Source organism: Petaurus breviceps, unplaced genomic scaffold, assembly GCF_028583685.1.
Source record: "Petaurus breviceps papuanus isolate PSGF00001 unplaced genomic scaffold, PetGlider_PUasm1.0 90897, whole genome shotgun sequence".
NCBI lineage: Eukaryota > Metazoa > Chordata > Mammalia > Diprotodontia > Petauridae > Petaurus > Petaurus breviceps.
In genome coordinates, this window is record NW_027187374.1 from 4,477,798 (window position 1) to 4,502,054 (window position 24,257).

Sequence of the window (24,257 nt, forward strand, 5' to 3'; positions counted from 1 at the left end):
ACCTTGAGGACTTCACAGTCTAATTTGCAAACAAATACATACAGACAAGTTATATTCAAGATAAACTGTAAATAATACAGAAAGCACATTCAAATTTAGAGGGACTGGGAAAGACTTCCTGTAGAAGATGAGATTTTAATAGACACTTGAAGGAAGCCATGCAAACGAGTAGGCATTTGAGCCAGGCAAATGAGTAGGGATGGGGGGAAACCAGGGAAAATATCCAGAGCTATGAGATGGAATGTCTTGTCTGAAGAATAGCAGCAAGTAGGCCAATGTTACTGAAACAAAAGAGTTTTTTAGGGAGTTTAAGGTATAAAAAGACTGAAATGCAAGGTAGAGAGGGGGGATGTTTATGAATGGTTTTGAATGCCAATAAGAGAATTTTGTATTTGAACCTGGAGGCAATAGGAAGCCTCTAGATTTTCTTGAGTATGGGGCTTAGGGAGGTTAGAGCAGTGCTTTAGGAAAATCACTTTGATGGCTGAATGAAGGATGAACTGGAGTGAGGAGAGACATATGACAGACAAACTAGCCAGCAGGCTACTGCAGTAGTCCAAATGTGAAGTGATGAAGGTCTTCTGGTTCACACCTATTCCTGCATGCTGTGCAAGTTTAGGCCCCTCTAATTCTAGTTCTGGGGCCTCTTCTTGATCTGGTATGCAGACTCTCCCTGAGCCAGAATATTCTGCATGGCCTGTTCCTGGCTACAGTCCATCTCCAGTGTTCACAGAGTTTTTCATCTTTTTCCTGATGCCAAACTGGGCTTGGATTTCCCAATCTGAATTCAGTCTGATTCATTTTCTAGATATATTTGTAGAAGTTAGGAGTACAGGAAGCTCACAGAACTTCTTCCTGGGGCAGCTAGGTGGCACAGTGAATAGAGCACAGGCCCTGGAGTCAGGAAGACCTGAGGGCAAATCCAGCCTCACACACTTAACACTTACTAGCCATGTGACCTTGGGCAAGTCACTTAAATTCACTTAACCCCAAATGCCCTGCTTTCCCCCCTGCAAAAAAAGAAACAAACCTAGTCGTTTTCAGAGGAAAATATAGTCATTCAATGAAATAGAGGACTATCAAGTATTCTTGATGAAAAAACCAGAGCTGAACAGAGAGTTTGACTTTCAAATACAAGAAGCAAGAGAAACATGAGAAGGTAAACAGGAAAAAGAAATTATAAGGAACTTATTAAAGTTGAACTATTTATATTGCTACATGGAAAAACAATCATTGGAACTCATGAGACTTTTCTCAGTATGAAGATAGTTGAATATATATATATATAGGTATATATACATACATATGTATGTATGAGGGTATATGTGTGTATAAATACATATGTGAGTGTGTGTATATGTGTGTACATGTATACATAGACAGAGGGCACAGGATCAGTTGAATAGGAAGGGATGATATATAAAAAATAAAATTAAGAGCTGTCAAAGGACTATAATGAGAGAAGGAGAAAGGGAGAGATAGAATAGGGTAAATTATCTAATATATAAAATAGGCAAGAGAAAACTGTTACAATGGAGGGGAAGAGCAGGAAGGTGAAAGGGAATGGGTCAACTTTACTCTCACTGAATTTGGCTTAGGGAGGGAATAACATACACACTCATTTGGGTATCTTACCTTACAAGAAAGTAGGGGGGAAGGAGATAAGAGGGAAGATAAGAGAAGGGAGGGCAAATTGGGGGAGAGGGTAGTTAGAAGCACACATTTTGAAAAAGGACAGGGTCAAAGTAGAAAATAGAATAAAAGTGGGGTGGGATAGGATGGAGGGAAATATAGTTAGTCTTTCACAATATAAATACTATGGAAACATTTTGCATAACTACACATATACGACCGATACTGAATTGCTTATCTTCCCAATGGGGGTGGGTGAGGAGGGAAGAAGGGAAAGAATCTGGAAATCAAAGTTTTAAAAACAAATGTTAAAAAAAATTGTTTTTTACATGCAACTGGAAAATAAGACATACAGGCACTGGGGTACAGAAATCCATCTTGCCCTACTAGAAAGTTAGAGGGGAAATGGGGGAGGATATGAGAGAGGACAGATTGGGGGCAGCCAGGTAGCACAGCAAGTAAGAGCACTGGCCCCAATGTCAGGATGAGCTAGGGACCGAATCTGGGCTCAGACACTTAGTACCCACACAGAAACACCTGGACATGTAACCTTGAGCAAGTTACTTAACCCCAATTGCTTAGGGGCAGCCAGGTGGCTCAGCAAGTAAGAGTATCGGCCCCAGTGTCGGGATGACCTGGGGATCGAATCCAGGCTCAGATACTTAGTACCACACCCAGAAATAACTGGCCGTGTAAACTTGAGCAAGTTACTTAACCCCAATTGCTTTAAAAAAAAAAAAAGAGGACAGATTGGGGGAAAGGGTATTCAGTATGCTTTCTTTCTTGGGGTGGGGGGTAGAGGAAAGATGGGGAGAAAATTTATAATTCAAAATCTTGTGGACATGAATGTAGAAAACTAAAAATAAATTTTAAAAATTAAAAAAAAAAGAACTTCCTTCTACTCTTACATTTAAGTTCTACTTCCTCTACTGTGACAGAATTTTTAAAAATTAGTATTGTGGTGTAATCAATGAAAATATTCCATAAAATAAGGTTAATTATATTATAACTCCACAATGGAGCCTGGGCATTGTGTAAGCAGATGTAGGGCATCAAACTGAGGATCTGTAATTGAGGAAAGTATTATTGTTTAGGTACAGGCTGAACAAGATGACAAGGTCTGTGATCCTGTGATTCTGAGACAATGAGGTCACCAGGAATGAAAGTATATTGAAGGAACAGAAGTAAACTTTTGTAAATATTTACACGTAGAGAGGGCAAAAGAAGAAAGAGAAGGAGGCAGAGGGGATGAAGAAGAAACACTCAGAGAGGTAGAAAAAAAGCCCTAAGAATATAGCCTCACAAAGGAGATAGAAAATATATCAAGAGGAAGAAAGTGGTCAACAGTGTAAAACGGTATAGGAAAGTCAAAGAGAATGTGAACTATGAAAAGGTCATTGAAAACGTCAAGGAGAAAGTCAGTAGTTACTTTAAAAAGGACAGTTTCCAGAATGTGGGAGGGACCGAAGCAAGAATGCAAGAGGTTGAAGAAAAAAGAATTGTTGAGATAAAGGCAAGTAATGCAGAATTTTTTCAAGAACTTTGACAACGAAAGGAAAAGAGACAGAATCATAGTGTGAGTAATAAAAGGACCAACAGAAGGGTTTTGTTGCATAAGGATGTTTGTAACACGTCAAACAATACATGATTTAACCCTCCATAATATTAAATAAATTTTCATCAAGTCATTTTGAAAAGTGCCTCCTATCTTATCAAAGAAATCCCAATACTTCTTACTAGGTATCTTATTCTGTCAGCAATGATAGAACAAAAAGTTTAACCGACTACTTACTTTGGAACTGAACTGATCTCTTTTGTCGTACTGGGCAGCTTTCCTAACACAAGCTCCATAATTCGCTCATCTGTAGTTGAGTCAAGATCTTCATCAGGTGGGATTTCTGTTATAATTTCTGCCACTTGATCCACTGGCGAAGGGCAGGAAATATATATATATATGCATATATAATATATATAAAAACCCAAAAGACTAAATTATTTGTAAAAATAACACAAGTTATTTGGCACAATATCTGAAACAAACTAAGAAATGTTTATGAAAGCACACTAAAATCATGTGATAACTAGACTAAGTTTGGATTAAAAACAAAACAAAACAAAACACTCAAGGTCAAATTAGTCATCTTGCAGAATCCGGATAGTATGATATGCAGGAAGAGAAAATTAAGCTCTTGCCCTCAAATTGATTATGTGTGTACGATGATCATAATGAATCAGCATAGTTCACATTTATCTAGTGCTTTAAAGCTTACAAAGTCTTTTCCTTATAACAATTTTATGAAATAAGTAACAGTAATTATTTTTATATTAATTTTTAAATATGAGGAAATTGAAACTCTGAGAGTCTTATCCTTTCCACGATCATGATCCTATATGTCGGGGCCTTGATTTAGGCCTTCTAACTTCAAATTCAATGTTCTTTCCACCATACCATGCTGCCATAAATGTTAATTACATTTTAAATCCTTAAGAATAAAACTAAAAGGCCAAGAAATTACTTTTCCATATCTGCCATAATTCATTATGACATCAGACATATAAATTACAATGAATATTTGTGTTTTTAAAAGGTTGAAATATTCCAATTCCTTCTACTCAAAGCTATCAAAAAGAATTTCAAATGTATACTAAAGTAAAATCTTTAAGCTTTACATATACCTAAATGTATATTAAGATGATTAATAAAAATCTGTAGCTAAGTAGTTTTGATGCTTTAAAAATGTTCAAAATTAGAAAATCGATAGTAATGAAAACTGAAATTGATAATGTAACCTCCAAACCTTATTTGAGATACTAGTTTTGATCTTCTTCCCCTGTTAACGTTAGGAAAATGACTAAATACTATAGAATCATAGGATAATGGTATCAAAGATTTTGTGAAAAGCAAATTTTATTATGTTTTTCTTTCTTTATACCCGTCTTCTTTTCTTGTACATGAAGGAGTACCCAGGCTACACAAAGTTAAGAAGTCCAATGATTTGGTAATGTGCAAGCTGGAAAATCAACCCCTAAGAAGCACTGGTTGAGCATGCTAGAAAAACCTTAAGTGGAAAATTTCAGAAACTGTGGAATGTATGTGGAAACAAAATAATCTTATTAGGCTGCTGAGCTTGAATATGGTAAGTGGAAGGTCACTGGTTCCATTTTAAGAGATTTCAAAACTATAAGATCAACAATAAAATCTAATAGACACAATTAAGATGCATATTTCCTTGGTTCTAATCACCTCACATATAGGAAGCTGAAATGCACAGAGGGAAGAATCCTGGGTTTTGTGTCCACAGAGATTGTTGTAGTTCAAATCCTGGCTCTGACAGCTGCAATCTATTAGCACATCATTTCAAATACTCCAAATCTCAGTATATAAAATGACTATAATAATACTTCTCTATAAAATGACTATAATAATACTTCTACTACGTGCTGCATAGGATTGCTATGAAGAAAAGTGCTTTGTAAAACAAATATAAAAAAAATGTATTGTTCATTATCATTACCTGTGCTTTTACAGTGATCTCTTGACTGCAGTCTCTATCCACTCTGATCACCCTATACAACAATGCCACAGCAGTAATCTTTTTAAAATATTGCATTACCTACATCACTAAGAACCTCAGTTTCTTTATCTGTCAAATGAAAGCATGAATTAAATTATTTCCCTGAAGTCCTTTTCATCATTAAGGTCTCTGATCCCAAGAAATGGGTCTATATCAATGATCAAATTGGCAACCATTTCCCATGGATCAGCACTCACCTGCTGGTTCCTTCTCTTCAATGATGACAAGAGGTTGTTCACCTTTTGAAATTTTGGATTTTTTACCTCTTCGGGACTTTTTCTTTGGTTCTCTGTTGGCACTGCCACTTTCAGAAACAACAGGTATATCCTTGGGAAGTACCTCTATTTCTTTATCAGGAGCTATTTCATTATGGCTGGCTGGAGGCATGCCTTTGATTTGTTCCAGATGACTCAATACATGTTCTATAAAGAGAGAAACAATCAGGAAATACTGTGTATTTTAATGGAGTTGGATGAGATGATCTCTAAAGTCTCTTCTAATGTTAAAGTTCTTTATATGTGCAAAAAATAAATATTACTTTACCATTATTCCCCTTCCTGTTATTAGCCTGGAAGATTACTCTTTGTTTTTGTTTTCCTGAGAGACAGCATGCTAACACAGTAGAAAACTTGAAGTCACGGGACCTAGATTTGAATATTGTCTGAGACAAGCACTAGCTTTGTGAGTTCCCTTATTGGACCAGTTGACTTCCAACATCACCTTACAAGTCTAAATCTGATTCTATAACATTACTTAACATTTTTTGAACCAATGCAAAGTGAAATGAGCAGAACCGGGAAAACATTATATATAGTAACAGCATCATTGTGTGATGATCAGCTGTGATAGGCTTAGCTCTTCTCAGCAATGCAATGCCCTAAGACAGTCCTAATATTTTTTTGTTATGTGTAAAATGAGGATGTAATCGTTTTTCTATCTACAGAGCTATTGTTAGGAAAGTATTTCACAAACATTAAAACAACTATATAAATATAATATTAGTATTATGTTATATTGTTATTAGGGAAAAAGGTAAGCCCTTCACAAAACACTGATTCCTTCTGAAAAAAAAGTCACACAGATATCAAGGTGAATTCTACTTCATATGAAACAAATTGTTTACATAAGCCTGCATCACCCTAATGCTGCAATCTTTAGAACTTTAAGGACTTTCTACCTGCCCATAGTTGAATTTTTTTGTGTTGTCTCTCCTTGGCAAAAGGTGAGCAATTTCAGAGAAGGAACTGTCTAGTCTTTTCTGTTTGTATCCCTAGCACTCAGCACAATGTATGGCATACAAGTACTCAACAACTGCTTTTTTCTATCACTCATTCATTCATGAAATTTTTTGAAAAGCTTCTTTACTTGTTTTAAATATGATCAATTACAGTGATTGTTTTCCTGACATTGAACCATCTTTGCATGCTTGATGTAAATCCAACTTGATCACAATGAATGATTTCTTAAATGAAATTACTGTTGTTTGACAGGATTTATTTTTGTTTTGAATTGACATTGATTAATGATATTCATGTACAGTTTTCTTTCTTTGCTTTATCCTTCCTTAGCTTAGGTATTAGAACAATATTTGCCTCTTAAAAGGAATTAGGTATAGTGCTTTTTTTCTCAACCTTTTGAGAATAATTGGTGTAGCAATGGTATTTGTTTTGTTTTGTTTTTTAAGTCTGATAGAATTCTGTGAATCAATCTATCAGGACCAGGAGATTGTTTTCTGGTAGTTCCTTTACAATAGCTAGTTCTATTTCCTTTTCAGATACTGAATTCTTAAAGATCCCTATTTGGTCTTCTGTTCATTTCAATATTTTTGAAGGTAACCTATTTCTTTTGTGTTCTCAGTTTTGTTAATATACGACTAGGTATGGTATGTTCTGATAATTTTTTATTTCTTCTGACTTTCTTGTAATTTCAACTCGTTCATTTGCTGTTTTGGTGATTTGTGTTTCTGCACTCATCTTTTTAATCAAATTTGTTACAAGTTTATCAATCTTTTCAGTATTTCAAAGAAGCAGCTTTCAATTTACTTAATAGCTTCTGAAGTGTTTATTTCCAATTTGTTTGTCTCCTAATTTTCAATAACTCTTTTTGTGTGTGCTTATTTTACGGTATTTATTGAGTTTCTAGTTTTTTCAAGCTATATTCAAGTCAGTATCTTCTACTTTCTTAATGCATGTTTTTAAACAGATACTACTTTTCCCCATAGGGCTCTTTTAGCCTCAACTCAGAAATTCTGAGTTTTATCATTGTCATTATTTTTCACACAATTATTTTTATTAATATTTTATTTTTCACCCAATTAACATGTAAAAACAATTTTTAATATATTTTTAAAATTTTGAGTTCCAAATTCTCTCCCTCCCTACCTCCCTCCACTCCCACCCCCCATTAAAAAAGAAAGCAATTTGATACAGCAAAACACATTTCCATGTTAGTCATGATGTAAAGGAAAACACAGAAAAAAGCAAACAAACAAGAAAAATAAAGAAAAGGCATGATCTGAACTACATTCATACTCCATCAGTTCTTTCTCTGGAGATGGATAGCATTTTTTATCATAAATCCTTTAGGACTGTCTTAGAGCACTGCATTGCTGAGAAGAGCTAAGCCTATTACAGCTGATCATCACACAATGTTGCTGTTAATATATATATAATGTTCTCCTGGTTCTGCTCATTTCACTTTGCATTGGTTCATCTAAGTCTCTCCAGGTTTTTCTGAGGGCATCCTGCTCATCATTTCTTATAGCACAATAGTGCTCCATCACAATTATATACAACAACTTGCTCAGTCATTCTCCAACTGATGAACAAAACAAAAGCAGATATCATGGAGATATCCCTCAATTATCAATTCTTTGACATCACTAAAACAAACAACCTGCTATAAATGTTTTTGTCCAAACAGGACATTTTCTTTTTTGCTTTTTATCACTTTGGGATATAGTGGTATTACTTGGTCAAAGGGTATACATGGTTTTATAGCACTTTGGGAATACTTGCAAATTGCTTTTCTGTATGGCTGAATCAGTATAAACTTCACCAACAGTACATTAGTGTCTCAATTTTCCTATATCCTCTCCAACATCTGTCATTTTCCTTTTCCATTATATTAGCCAATATGATAGGTTTCCAGTGGTAGCTCAGTTGTTTTAATTTGCATTTCTCTAATCAATAGTGATTTAGGGCATTTTTTCATGTGACAATAGATAGCTTTTATTACTTTGTCTAAAAATCGCCTATTTATATCTGTTGACAATTTATCAACTGAGGAATAACTGTCTGCTACAAATTTGACTCAGTTCTCTATATATTTGAGAAATGAGGTCTTTATATAGAGAAACCTGGTATAAAATTTTTTCGCAGTCATGACTGCTATGTATCTTCCTCCATTCTATTTATTCTCTCTCTCTCTCATTTCACCAAGTCTCTCAAATGTTTTGCTTCTGACTTTTACTTCCCCCAGTTCTTTCTACCAATCTACATGTCTCCCCTCTCCTCCCTGCTTTTATCTCCTTTCCCTCCTGCTTGCCTATAGTAAGAAAGATTTCTATACCCAACTGAATATGTATGATATTCCCTGTTTGAGCCAATTCTGATGAGAGTAAGGTTCACAAAATCCCTCTCCCCTGCCTCCCCCCTCTTACCCTCCACTGTAAAATGTTTTTTCACACCTCTTTTCTGTTAGATAATTTACCCCATTCTACCTCTCCCTTTCCCCTTCTCCCAGGACAGTCTTCTTTCTCACCCCTTAATTTTATTTCTTTTAGATATTCATCCCATCATATTCAGTTCATGCCCATACCCTCTATCTATGTAGACTCCTAATAATGCCCTAATAATGAGAAAATTTTTAGGAGATACAAGTACCATTTTCCCATGCAGGAATATAAACACTTCAACCTTATTGAATCCCTTATGGTTTCTTTCCTGTTTTCATGCTTTTCTTGGATCTTGTATTTGAAAGTCAGATTTCCTATTCGGTTCTGGTCTTTTCATCAAGAATGCTTGAAAGTCTTTTATTTCATTTAACATTCATTTTTTTTTTCCACTCAGTTTTGCTGCAGAGGTGATTCTTGGTTATAATCCTAGCTCCTTTGCCCTCCAGAATATCATATTCCTAGCCCTCTGATCCTTTAATGTAGAAACTGCTAAGTCTTGCATTATCCTGACTGTGGCTCCATGATATCTGCTTTTGTTTTGTTTTGGTTTTTGTTGTTTTTTGGCCACTGGCAGTATTTTTTCCTTGTCTTGGGAACTCTGGAATTTGGCTATTATATTCCTAGGAGTTTTCATTTTGGGATCTCTTTCAGGAAATGACTGGTGGATTCTTTTAATTTCTATTTTACCCTCTGGTTCTAGAATATAAGGACAATTTTCCTTGATTTTCATAATGGCTTTCAGCAGTTCCAATAATTCTTAAATTATCTCTCCTGGATCTATTTTCCAGGTCAGTTGTTTATCCAATGAGATATTTCACATTTTCTTTTTTTTTTAATTCTTTGATTTTGTTTTATTGTTTCTTAATGTCTCATGGAGTCATTAGCTTTCACTTGCCCAATTCTAATTCTTAAGGAATTATTTTCTTCAGGGAACTTTTGTACCTCCTTTTCCCATTGGCCCATTCTGCTTTTCAAGGCATTCTTCTCTTCATTGGATTTTTGTGCCTCTTTTACCATTTGGCCTATTCTATTTTTAAATTATTTTTAGGGGTTATTTTCTTCAGTATTTTTTGTCTCCTTTACTAAGCTTTTTTTTTTGTGATTTTTTTGCATCACTCTGCTTCTAGAGTGCAGGGGACACTGTGCCAAGCATCAGGTATTTTGTGCAGCTATTTTTAGAGATGATTCTAGGTGCCTGTAAATTGTCAGTTCTTCCAAGGTGGTATGCTGTGTTTACTACTAGGGAGGGGTGTATTTACTACTCTTCTGGCCTGTGTTCTGATCCGTGAGCTACTTCAAGCACTCAGTTCTGCCCTTGAACTATGACCAGGGTCCCAGCACCTTGTGGCCACAAGCTCTGGTGTGCTAGTGCTCCTCCTCACCCTGGGACTAAGACCCAAGACTGCAACCCAGATCCACATTTGGGCAATGCAATAGCTCTGTCCTCCCTACCAGTAAAGGGACTCCTATAATCTCCTAACCAGTCTGACTCCCTTATCATCTGTGGCTGAGAGGTCTGGAAACCACCGCTGATTCAGTCACTCCCAAAGCTCACTCATGGTGTATTGGGGCACGGCCTATGTTATACTCTTACTGCAATGCAACAGATCTTTCCTGTTAACCTTCTAAGTTGTCTTGAGCTATACAATTGCTTTACTCCATCCTTTTGTAGGTTCTAATGCTATAGAATTTGTCTTGGGGCATTATTTAAAGTTGTTTAAAGGGGTTTTGGGGAGAGCTCAGACAAATCTATGCCTTTTATCTGCCATCTTGGTTCTGCCCTCCCATAATTATTATTTATAAGATTTGTTTTTTGACACCTGGCCGTGTAACCTTGAGCAAGTTACTTAACCCCAATTGCTTAGGAGCGGCCAGGTGGCTCAGCGAGTAAGAGCACCGGCTCCAGTGTCGGGATGACCTGGATCAAATCCGGGCTCAGATACTCAGCACCACACCCAGAAATAACTGGCCGTGTAACCTTGAGCAAGTTACTTAACCCCAATTGCTTTAAAAAAAAAAAAGATTTGTTTTTTGACTTATTCATTATTTAGGATTTAATTAAGTCCCCACTGAGGTCTCTGTATTGTTTTGTGTTCTTTAAACTGCTTACTGTTTTTATTATGTTATGCCTTAATATGTGGTGGATTTATGCAAAAGTTTCATTTAATGAGAGTTTTACTTTTAATTGAAGATGAACTAAGAAACAGACATCACATCATATTTTCTTCTATATTTAGGACAGAGGTAGCTGACTATATAACAAAGAGTTTAAGTAACTTAATCCTTAAGAATTGGTGGGTAAAGAACAAATCACAGAAAGAGAAAACTTCATCCAAGAAAATGACAAGAGAAAACATAATAAAATGTAGAAATTGTCATTCAATTGTTTTTCAGTCATGCCCAGCTCTTCATAACCCCTTTTGGGGTTTTCTTTGCAAAGATATTAGAGTGGTTTGCCATTTCCTTCTCTAGCTCATCTTTTTTCTTTTTTTTTTTTTGCCTTTTTGGAGGGGGGAAGGCAGGGCAGTGGTTTGCTCAAGGTCACACAGCTAGTAAGTGTTAAGTGTCTGAGGCCAGATTTGAACTCAGGTTCTCCTGACTCCAGGGCTGGTGCTCTATTCACTGTGCCACCTAGTTGCCCCCTCCAGGTCATTTTTACAGATGAAGAAATTGAGGCAAACAGGGTTAAGTGACTTGCCCAGGGTCACACTTTTAGTAAGTGTTTGAGGCCAGAACTGAACTCAGGAAGAAGAGTCAGGAAGACTCCAGTCCTGGCACTCTATTCACCATGTCACATAGCTGCCCCTAAAATGTAAAAAACAGTGACACTAAGTACCACTGTCAAATATGTGAACTGGTCCAGCCATTCTAGAAAGTAATTTAGAATTATCCACCCAAGGTCATTAAATAGGGGTTCTAACCACTTTTTGTATCCTTAAACTTTTTCTGTCTGCCCTTTGGCAATCTGGTGAAGCTAGACCACTTCTCAGAAAACCATTTTTAAATACATAAATTATAGAGAAATGCATAAAATACAAAGGAAACTAAGTATATTAAAATACAGTTATCTACGAAACATGTTTAAACACCAAAGGAAAAGAACTCAATCAAACAATAAACATGTATTAGGTGCCTACTATGCATCAGACATTGTGCTAAGTATAGGGATACAAATAAGAAAAAGATAATTCCTCCCTGCAAAGTGCTTATAATGTAATGGAGGAGACAACATGCAAACAAATATATATAAAGTAAGGTACATACAGGATAAATAGGAAATACTTTACAGAGGGAAGGCACTGGAAAAGGTTTCCTATAGAAGAAGGGATTTTAGTTGGGACCTAAAGGAAGCAAGGAAGGTCACTAGTCTAAGCAGAGGAGGGAAAGCATCCTAGGCCTTGGGGACAGCCTGAGAAAATCCCAGAGCTAAGTCCACAAGGGACTCCAGTCCCTTGTTTGTAGAACAGCAAGGAGGCCAGTGCGTCACTGGAACGAGGAGCACAGGTCAGGAAGCTTAGACAGAAGTGATAAGGACAATAGACAACAGTTAAAGGGGATGGAAGGAGCAAGAGGGGTTTTCTGGGGGATCGGGGTTTTTTTTTTTTTGAGGATGCAGCAGACATTGGCATGTTTTCAGGCAGGAGAAAAGCAGACAACAGGTAAGGAGAGATTGAAAATAAGTGAAAGAGTGGATGACAGAAGGAATGACCTGTCAGAGGAGAAAGGGTAGAACAAAATCACTTGAACAAATAGGGGGATTAGCTTTGATTAGGAATAAGGCCACTTCATCATGTGAGACAGGGATGAAGGGGGGGGATAGTGGCAGAAGACAGCTAAGTGATAGGAGATGAGAAAGAAGAGAGAAATGGGAGCTCAATGCAAATGACCTTAAATTTTCCTGTAAAATATGAGGCAAGTTTCTCAGCTGAGAGAGAATAGCTATAGGATGTTAGAGGAGAGATGAAAAGGTTTGGGAGAGCCAAGACAGTAGGAAAATTAGTTGATAAGTGAGGTATTGGAGAACTATCTAGCAACATTTAACATTTACATAGTGCTTTAAGGTTGGCAAAGCCCTTTACAAATATTATCTCATTTTATCCTTATAACTATCCCGGGAGGCAGGTGTTATAACCATCTTCATTTTATAGATGAGGAAACTGGGGCAACAGAAATTTAAGTGATTTTCCCAAAGTCATACAGCTGGTAAGTGTCTGAGCCCAAATTTGAACTTTGATCTTTCCGACTCTAGGTCCACCACTTTATCCATTGTATTGCTAAATCAATTAACAATGAAGAAAGTAGAGACAAGTAAATAATATAGTAGCTGCCACAAAACAACTGAACAAAGGTTGCAAACTTATAAAGACCACGTTTAGCCACAAAGAAGAGACAGGAGTGGATACCTCTCCCCACTCTTCTGAAGAAGTTGGAGGCAGGAGAAGAGGGGGTGCCACAGGTGTAGAGCATTATATGTGTGTGTGTGTGTGTGTGTGTGTGTGCGCGCGCGCGCACACACACACACACACAATCAACTTTTACATAGTGATCAGTTTCACTTATTTTTTCCCTCTTCTTCCTCTTTTTCCTTTAAAAAATATTTGTTATACACTGTGACTTGGAAGGGGTAGAGGAGAAATACTGGAGGAAATTTGGTTGATGTGAAAGCAAAAGATATCAATAAAAATTCATCAGAAAGAAATATCTCAGAACTCTGATCAATACAATAGCCAACTATAATTTCAGAGAACTGCTAACGAAGCATGAAATCCACCTCTTGACAGAGAATGGATTCGAAATATAGAATAAAGTATTCTTTTTCATATATAGGCAATGTGAGATGTTTTTCTTGATTAATATTTGTTGCAAGGGTTTTTGTTCCCTTCCAAATGGAGGTAGAGGGCAAGAGAAGGTAGGTATGGGGGGATGGATGGATGGATGGATGGATGGATGGATGGAAGGGAGGAAAGGGAGTTTATAGGATTTAATCAATTATGAAGCTTATTTATATACTGTAAGACTCTATAAGATGTGCGTGTCAATTAAATAGGATGTAGATGTCAACTACATAAGATAACATTTAATATGATGCAGTATTGCAGTACAAATTTATGCTACTTCCTGACACACTTTTACTGTCTCCCCTCTCCCCACCTACTCCCTCAGAAACAAAGCCAGACCAAAGGGGAAAGAGCATCTTCACAAAGGTCACAGAACAGTTTTGTCTGGTAGACACCAGCAGGCACCTTTGAAGATATTCTAAAGGAAATTTGAACCATGTGATAATTTCATGATAAATTAATCCATATGTGTGTATACACACGTGTCTATATATGTGAGAGTACGTGTGTATGTTGCTCAGTTGTTTTAGTTGTGTCCAACTCTTTGCGACTCTATTTGGCTATTTTTTTTGGCAAAGAGTGGTTTGCCATCTTCTTCTCCAGTTCATTTTACAGATGAGAAAACTGAGGCAAACAGGGTTAAGTGATTTGCCAAGGTCACACAGCCAGTCAGTGTCTGAAGCAGGATTTGAAATCAGGTCTTTCTGATTCCAGGCCCAGTGTTCTTTCCTGTACCACCTAGTTCACTGTTTGTATACATTTTCTGCTTTCTTGTGCTATTACCTAATCAGCATCATCAACAGGGTCACACTGTAATACATAGTGATCCAAAAGGCATAGCTCAGTTTTGAGCATTAATAGCTTAAAACTGGACAGCCTCTACTTCAGAGAGTCCATGATTTCATCAACATGAGTATTTTCTTCAATAGTGCAGTTTTTAATTCATTCATATCACTGTATCCTGAGGACTTTTTGTCCAAGTCCTCCCATAAATGCTCTATATAAATTTTATCCAGGGTGCTACAGGGCCAACTCTACATCTTAAAATTTGATGGGTAACAGTGCAACACTCAGAGTCTGCATCTTATCAACAGCTCTGTCTTGACTGTTAATCTATTTATCCTTTACTTTTACAAGACTAGTCTACATCCTTTTCAAATTGTTCTTTTGTGTAAAAATATCTCATATTCCTTTTCAAAGGCTAGTTATTATTGGTAATAAGTAACAGCTTATTTAACTAATTTCATTACCATTTGTCACTCATATTTTAATTCTTTGGAGACCGTTTTAATGATTCCCAGCCATACAGTATATCACAAGAAGAAAGCTAGCTGGAATTTAAAGATGGAGTTTTATGCTAAGCAGCAGCTTGGAAGCACTGAAGACCCAGCGTAGTTTCCTATGTGCCATCCAGCCCATTCTCTTCTTGTTATTCAGCTGAAGGCTGAGATCGCTATCACTATTCAGCACATGACAATGCATATCACGATGAATTTAATCCAACTGCATATACTAACCTCAACAATAGCCATCCTTCATCTATTGGGCTTTTCCTGTTTTGACTAATAGGTTGAACTCTTCTGAGTAGTTGTGGGTCCTTACTGAGGATGTTCTATCCAGGGGTGGGGAACCTACAGCATGTGGCCTTCTAGGTCCTTTGGGGCAGCCTTTTGACTGAGTCCAAGTTTTATAGAATAAATTCTTTTATTAAGGGAATTTATTTTGTGAAGTTTGGATTCAAAGGGTCACACTTGACCTAGAGGGTTATAGGTGGCCTCAAGGCCACAGATTCCTTACCACAGTATCTATACAATCCAATGGCTTAATAGAATCAACATAATGTGATCCACAAATGTGACCATCTGGGGACCACTCCATTTTAAAGGAATCCCTTCTGCTATTTATGCTCAAATTGTAGATTGATGTTCCTCCCAGAAAAGATTAAAAAAATGTATCTCTATTTTCAAGGTTATCCATGAGAATGAAGTGCTCCTTTTACACAACAACAAAATGATGTCACTGTAAAAACAAAGAAGGAAATGGATCTGAAAAAGCAAAGAGAAATTCTGACCTGTGTCAAGTGGTTAGAAAAATGTTACACAGAAAAGAAGGGGAAGGATCAGTGAAATCTGGAAGCAAAATATTAAATAAATATGAAATCCTCAATAAACAGGAGAGAGAAGTGATACAGAATTTAAAAAAAGGTCAAGTGTTGATCCATTTATCAAAAGAGAAGACAACAGACTCTGAAAACTATAGGACCAGGAGTTTAATTAAAATTCGCTGCAAAATTCTAGAATACATTATTAAAGTGATTACAACTTATTATTTGGAAAGGCAAATAGTGATCACAATGAAATTGTTCCTCTTCTGATCATGTTGTCTTTATCTAATACAGCCATGATAGTCTAACCCTTTTGGAAAGGATTTCTAGAATGGTTCTATCAAGGAAATGCTAGAGACATAACCTATTTTTTTTGCAAAGTTACCGACAGATTCTCTCATACTTTTCTTATGTACAAAATGAATGCTGGTTACTGTGAATAAACCCTAAAACTGTTATTAAAAAAAATTTTATCTCCTCCATAATCTTTAAAGCAGCATTACTGGTGCTATAAAAATAATAATAATAAAAAGATTGCATTCTAAGCAATCAAAATTTCCAATAATAGGGGATTGCAGTACATTAATAAGAAGGAAATAGTGCTTAGGATTACCTGGTTTCAAGCCCCCGCCTCAGACATACACTATGACCAAAGGCAAGTCACTTAACTTCTCAGTGTTCCAGACAACTTTAGAAGACTTTTAAGTCTTAAGCAACTTTAAGTTGCTAAGTATCAGTTTATCAATATTGGGGGAGTGGGGGCTGGGGAAGCAGCACAGTGCCCTCACTCAGGAACTATACAAATTAAACCACAGAAACAGAAAAACAACAAAAATGAATCCATTAACTTAATGGAATAGTACAATTAAGAGGAATAAAGAAATGTGAAAATTATATTTATGAAAAAGTATGAAGCAAAACAAGAAAAGGCAACCCAGAAGATCATATTATGAACTCTAAGAATGATGAATGAGAATAAATAAGGAGCATCCTGATGAAGACATAGAGAAGTGACTAGAACATTGTTATGCACTGAAATTCACTCATACTTACAAGGAAAATCTTGGTTACATATACTTATCAATCTGATCCTGGTCAAGTCATTGAACTTGCTTTATCTTTTCACTTCTGTCATCTGTAAATCTGATAATCATGCCATCTAAATCTTTAAGTCATTGATTAAAAGGTTCAAATGGACAAGATTAATCAAAGGCAGGATTTAGGACCCAGGTGAAATCGGTTTCTAGGTAGGCAATTGTCATCTCTATGTTAATGATTCTCAAATTTATTTATCTAGCCCAGTCTCATCCTTTCCAACTGCCTAATATACATCTTAAATTATATGTCTTTTAAACTTCTTAAATCTAACATGTCCAAAATAGAATTTATTATCTTTCCCCCAAAATTCTCCCCTTTCCCTTACTCCTGTTAGGGGTACCCCTGTCTTCCCAGTCACCCATGCTCATCATGTAGATGCCATCCTCAATTCCTCTCTCTCACTATCCATATCCAGTCTGTTGCCAAGGCTCATTGATTTTACTTTTGTGACATCTCTCAAATATATTACCTTCTCTCTTCTGGCACTGCCACCATCTTGGCGCAAGCCTGATGGTTGCACCCTGCCTTAAATCTCTCCTTATTCTAGGCCATCCTCCATTCAGAAGTCAAAGTGATTTTTCTAGAGTTTGGGTCTGATTATGTCACCTCCCCTCTCAATAAACAACAGTGGTTCCCTGTTACCTCCAGGATCAAATATAAAATCTTCTGTTTGGCACTCCAAACTACCCTTACCTTTATAATTTTCTTATACATTATGCACATATCCTCCTCCACATACTCTGTGATCCAGTAACACTAGATTCTTTCTTATTTCTCAAACAAGACACTCTATCTCTTAGCTCTGGGCATTTTCACTGGCTATCCCTCCATCCTCACTTCTCTAGTTTCCTTCAGGTCCTAGTTAAAAATTTTGCTTTTTATAGGAAGCCTTCCCCAAACCCTCTTAATTCTAGTGACTTCCCTCTGCTGATGATTTCCAATTTATTTTGTATACAGCTTGTTTGTACATAGAGTTTACATGTTGTCTCAACCATAAGCTCCTTGAGAACAGGGAGGGTCTTTTGCCTGTCTTTGTATTCTCAGTGCTTGAATAGTTCACAACACATGGTAGATGCTTAATAATTATTTATTGACTGAATGACTAACTTAACTTTTAGTCAACTATTCGACTATAGATAAAGCCTGTTATTAAAAGTATTTACAGAAGACTACTCCATTATCAACACATCAGTAGATAGTTCTTATAAAAATTTTATGGTGCTGAGAAAGCAGGCATATGGACTGATAGTTATTGACAACATCTTTTTGCTAGAATAATGTGATTCTCCACACCCAATCATTTTTTCAAATGCTTTATTAACTTCTGATATACATCATTAATTTCTGCCAGATTTTGAGTTACCCATTTTCTCCCCATTTTTCCCCTACCCACTGCCCAAAATAGCAATTCCACAGTATATCCCCTCCTCCAATCTGCTCTCTCCCATATCTTCTCTCATACCCCCTTTGACTTTTCCAGTAGGGCATGGTGGATCTCTATGCCCCAGTGCCTGTATATCTTATTTCCCAATTACATGTAAAATAGTATTATATATATAAACATTTGATTTTAAAACTTTGAATTCCAGATTCATTCCCTTCCTCTCTTGTCACTCGCCCTTACTGGAAAGATAAGCAGTTCAGTATAGGTTGTACATGTGTAGCTTATGCAAAACATTAACACAGTTGATATATTGTAAAAGATTGACTATATTTCCCTCCCTCCTATCCCACCTCCCACTAGTTCTATTCTCTACTTTGATCGCATCCCTTTTCAAAAATGGGTGCTTCCAACTTCCCTCCCCCCTAGGCTGCCCTTCATTCCATCATCCCCCCTACTCTCCTGTAGGGTGAGATACCCTATTTAATGTGTATTTCATTCCCTCCCCAAGTCAAATTCAATGAGAATAAGGTTGACCCATTCCCTTTTGCCTTCCTATTTTTTCCCTCCATTGTAACCATTTTCTCTTGCCTCTTCTATATGAGATAGTTTACCCCATTCTGTCTCTCCCCATCTCCTCTCATTATATTCCTCTCTTACCTCTTAATGTCACCTTTTAAGTATCATCCCTTTCTATTAAATTGGTCCTGTGCCCTCTATCTATGTATACCTGTAAACATATATACACACATTCACATATGTATTCATATGCCCATATACTCTCCGATATAGACATATATATATTCCCTTCAACTATTTTCATACTGAGAAAAGTCTCATCAGTTACAATTATCGTTTTTCTATGTAGGAATGTTAATAGTTCAACTTTGATAAATTCCTTATGGTTTCTTTTCCCTTTTTACCTTCTCATGCTTTTCTTGCTTCTTGTATCTGAATGTCAAATTTTCTATTCAACTCTCATTTTTTCAGCAAGAATGCTTGAAAGTCCTCTATTCCACTGAATGACCATATTTTCCCCTGAAACATGATACTCAGTTTTGCTGGGTAGGTGATTCTTGGTTTTAATTCCAGCTCCTTTGACCTCCAGAATATCATATTCCAAGCCCTTCAATCCCTCAGTGTAGAAGCTGCCAGATCCTGGGGTTATCCTGATTGTGTTTCCACAATATTCAAATTGTTTCTTCCTGGCTGCTTGTAATATTCTTTCCTTGATCTGGGAATTCCGGAACCTGGCTGTAATATTTCTAGAAGTTTTCTTTTTGGGATCTTTTTCAGGAGGTGATCGGTGGATTCTTTCAAGCTCTATTTTTCCTGGTTCTAAAACATCAGGGCAGTTTTCCTTGAGAATTTCTTGGAGGATGATTTCTAGGTTCTTTCTTTGATCATGGCTTTCAGGTAGTCCAATAATTTTTAAATTATCTCTCCTGGATCTATTTTCCAGGTCAGTGGTTTTTGCAATGAGATATTTCATACTGCCTTCTATTCTTTCATTTGTTTGGATCTGTTTAATAGCATCTTGATTTCTCATAAAGTCATTAGCTTCCCTTTGTTCCAATCTAATTCTGAAGGAATGATTCCCCTTATCGAGCTTTTGAGATTCTTTTTCCATCTGGCAAATTCAATTTTTAAGGTATTCTTCTCCTAATTGCCTTTTTGAGCCTCTTTTGCCATTTGAGTTAGTCTGTTTTTTAAGGTATTATTTTCCTCAGTCAGGTTGTTGATTCTTATTTTGTAATTTTCTTGCATTGTTCTCATTTCTCTTCCCAATTTTTCCTCCACTTCTCTCATTTGCTTCTTAAGGTCCTCTATGGCCTGTAACCAGCTCGTATTTTCTTTTGATGTTTTTGGTGCAGGAGTTCTGACTTCACTGTCTTCCTCCTGTTCCATGCTTTGCTCCTTTTTGTTCCCAAAATAGGAGCCTAATGTTGAGTTCTTGTGTTTGCTTTGTTTCCTTTGCCTGGGCATGTTGCCACTCAATTACTTGACTTTTGGGCTTTTTGCCACAGTAGGACTCTGCTACCAGAGAGGGCAGCTTCTGTCCCAAACGCTGGGATTTTCTCAGCTGCCAGAGGTATTAGTTGGGAGCCCCTGCTGAAGCCTCCACAGGCTCTGGCAAGCTGGACACAACCCAGGACCTCCACCCTAGACTGCAATCCAGATCCAAGCAGGTTAAAGTAAGAGTGATTACCCCTCAAACTGGTCTCTTGGTCCCCCTATACTCTGCAGGCCAGGAGCTGAAGCCGCCATGTGGCAGCGGTGGCTGCACCGCAGCCCTCAGTGGCTTCTCGCCCCCAGGGGCAAAAGCTGATGCACTCCCAACTAGTGGGTCCCAAACTCCACACTTGCACTGACCTCTCACTTTGTCCTCCGCATCTATGTATTGATAAATCTGGAAATGACCATATCTGCTGGTGATCTGGAGTCTCTCCAGCTGGCAGCTGGTCAGGCCCACCCTGGGCCTAAAAACTCAGCATGGAGCTGGGCTCGGCTCCCAGAGCACTACACTGGATGAATCATCCAGCCAGCCTGGTCAGCGGAAGATTAGCTTCTCTGTGTCATTTTGTGGGTTCTGTAGCTCCAAAGTTTGTTTAGAGTCTCCTTTTACAAGAATTGGGGAAAGTGGAAGGCAGAGCCGGGCAGAGGACCTGCTTCTACTCTGCCATCTTGACTCCGCCCCCCCCCCCAATCATTTTTTATAGTCAGATATCTTGAAATTCAATTCCTCAAACCTTTCAAAATTGTCACCTCCAATTATGTTTAAATTCTTATGTCCTTTCTTCTCCTTAGTCAGATTGTGTCCTTTGTTTTCTTCCCACTTTCACTTATTTTCAGTCTCTCCCTCTCTACTGGCTCATTTCTTACTGCCTACAAACATGGCCATGTCTACCCATCCTGAAAAAAAAACTCCCTTGGATCCATCCAGCTCCACTATTATCCTATATCTCATCTGCCCTTTATAGTTAAACTCCTCAAAAAAGGCCATCTACAATAGGTGCGTCTTTCTCTCCTCTCATTCTCTTAACCCCTTACAATCTGATTTCTGCACTTACCATTCCACTGCACTCCTCTCTTCAAAATTACTAACCATCTCTTAGTTGCCAATGCCCTTCCTCAATCCTCATTTTTGACCTCTCTGAAACCTTTGATATTACTGATTACTCTCTCCTCCTTGACAATTTCTTCTCTCTAGATTTTTGGGATACCATTCTCTCCTGGTTTTCCTCCTATCTGGCCACTCCTTCTCTGTCTCCTTTGCTAGATCTTCTTCTATATCACACCCTCTAACTATAGGTGTTCCTCAGGGTCCTGAGCCCTCTTCTCTTTTGCCTCCATACGACTACTTCACTTGGTGATCTCATCATTTCCCATGGGTTTAATGACCATCTCTATGCTGATGATTCTCAAATCTACCTATACTGACTGACCCTATACCTCTACTGACCTCCAATCTTCCCTCTCCAACTGCCTTTCAAATATCTTGACCCAGATATCCAATGGACATCTTAAACTCAATATGTACAAAACAGAATTTATTATCTTTCCCTTTCTGTCTTTTCCACTCCTACCTTCCCTATTACTGTAGAAGGCAACACCATCCTCTCACTTTCTCAAGCTAGCAACCTAGGAATCATGTTGGATTCCTCACTATCTCTCACCATCACACCCTCCTTGTCCATTTCACCTTTGCAAACATCTCTTGAATACACTCCCTTCTCTCCTCTGACATTACCTCATACCTCAATTACTACAACAGCCTACAGGTGAGTCTGCTTGCTTCTAGCTTCTCCCCACTACAATCCATTCTTCACTCCAGCTAATAAAGTGACTGTCCTAAAATATAAGTCTAATCATATCATACCCACACCAATCCCCTCATTCATTAAACTCCAGTGGCTTCTTATTGCCTCCATGAGCAAATACAAAAAGCTCTGTCTGACATTCTAACCCTTCATAACACGGTCCTCCCCTACCTTTTTAATTTTCCTACACCTTACTCCCTAACAAGGACTCTCTGAGCCAGTGACATTGGCCTCCTAATTCTTTCACAAACAAGACATTCTATCTGTTGGCTCCAGGATTTTTCTCTGGCTTTTCCAGAGAACACTAGGACAGTCTCCTTCCTCCTCTCTGACTACTGGTCTTCTTGGCTTCTTTTAAGTTCCAACTAAAATCCTACCTTCTACAGGAAGCTTCCCTCATCCCTCTTTTTGCCTTAATCCACTGGAAAAGGGAATGACAAAGCACTCCAGTATCTTTGCCAAGAAAACCCCATAGACAGTATAGGCATGCTGTGGTACACAAGGTCATGAAGAGTTGGAGACAACTGAATGACTGAACAACAACATATCTATTATCTAAATGCTGAAACAATTAAAAACAAATGCTGAAAATTACAAAGAACAAGCTCGGCCCCAAAAAAGACATGTGAAAAGACTTTTCCCCATACTTTTTCAGATATGGGGAATCCATGGATATGCAACATTGCATATTTTTGTCAGACTGCACACTTTGTCATTTTTCAGTGAACTGCTGATATTTTTTCTCTTCTTTTTAAAAATTTCTTTGATATACAGGATAGTTTTTTGTCTGGGTGTAGCGGAAGAAACAATACAGAGGAAAAGTTAGGCAATGTTAAAATAAAAGACATCAATGAAATTTTATATAAAGAAATTAAATATTGCTTAAAAAAAAATGAATGGCCTCATTTATGATGTACTGAGCTCCCCAATCACAAAAGTTAAGTAACTTGCCCAGGGTCTTCCTGATTCCAGGCCTAGTGCTCTATCAGCTGCCTATAACACACACACACACACACACACACACACACACACACACACGCAGACGCAATAAAAATGTTTCCAGCTGTGCAAATAACAAAATGACAAAGTACAAAAGTCTAAAACACATGTAGTTAAAATTTGATACAAATTTCCTCTTAATCTGGATTGGAATTAAATGCTAAGAAAGTCATTAAGTAGGAATTTCAAATCAATGTAAGAATTTTTGTTCTCTAAGTAACATTAATGTCTCTGCCCCTAAAACTTGCATGAAAGGAAAAAAATATCTCTGAGGTCCCAGAAATATTCTAATATCCTAGAGATGAAGTACTCAGAAATTTTATGAAATTTCCTCTTGATCCAAAATCCATCTGATCAGTGTGAATTAATCACAATTAAACTCCAAGCTCAGTTCTGTATTTGTACATTCAAGAGGACAAAAAAAGTAAAGAGCCATATTTAAATGATATGACTTCTAATTACACATCTCTCGCCTCATTATAAAGATTATTATTTTACAGAAAAATTAACATTATAAAGATTATTATTTTACAGAAAAAACAAAGATTAGCAAAAAGTATAGAAATGTGGGTAAAAATGGGAGAGAAATAGATCAAACTGAAGAAAATAAAGAGTTCTATATCTCTAGTATTAATGACTAATTCAGTTTCTTAAGTATCACCTTAAGGTAACAGATGGTATAAAGAAATGATCTTTCTTAAAATGCAGAAAATGTGTAGTTTAAGTGATTGACCTCTGCCTTCTGCCTTTCCTAATCTCTTTTTCTGTATCTCTCAAATCAGATAGGTCAGACCTCCCTGGTCTCAGAACATTATTCTGAGTTATACTCCCATAGGACCCTGTTCTCAAGGAGGCAAGGCACAGAATGAAAGTTTTTTCCCCACCTTAAGATACCTGCATTTAAGTAATCCTGAAAGGCTTTTCCCTTTAAGAACCAAAGGAATAACTCTTTAATAATAGAAGTCTCAGATACTGTAACAAGTCACAGTGCTAGTGGCAAACTGCAGCAAAATCCTCTCTTTAATACTAACATTCTCCTGTTAATGCTATGTGGAGAATTACAACTAGCTTAAAGGGGAATGGAAAGAGAAATGGTAGGCATAGGTAAGCTACAGCACATTATCTACGACTTG

General features: G+C 37.2%; 1 protein-coding gene across 7 annotated transcripts in view; it reads right to left on the reverse strand.

The window, feature by feature from the left end:
• The window catches only part of PRDM15 (PR/SET domain 15), a 207,776-nt gene that overhangs the window by 103,202 nt on the left and 80,317 nt on the right, over window positions 1-24,257 (reverse strand). For all 7 annotated transcript variants that reach the window (XM_069074875.1, XM_069074874.1, XM_069074876.1 and 4 more), the window contains 2 exons: window positions 5,405-5,629; window positions 3,425-3,557 (listed from right to left, as the gene is read on the reverse strand). In XM_069074875.1, the coding sequence (XP_068930976.1) occupies window positions 3,425-3,557; window positions 5,405-5,629 (358 nt within the window). The remainder of the gene's footprint in view (window positions 1-3,424; window positions 3,558-5,404; window positions 5,630-24,257) is intronic.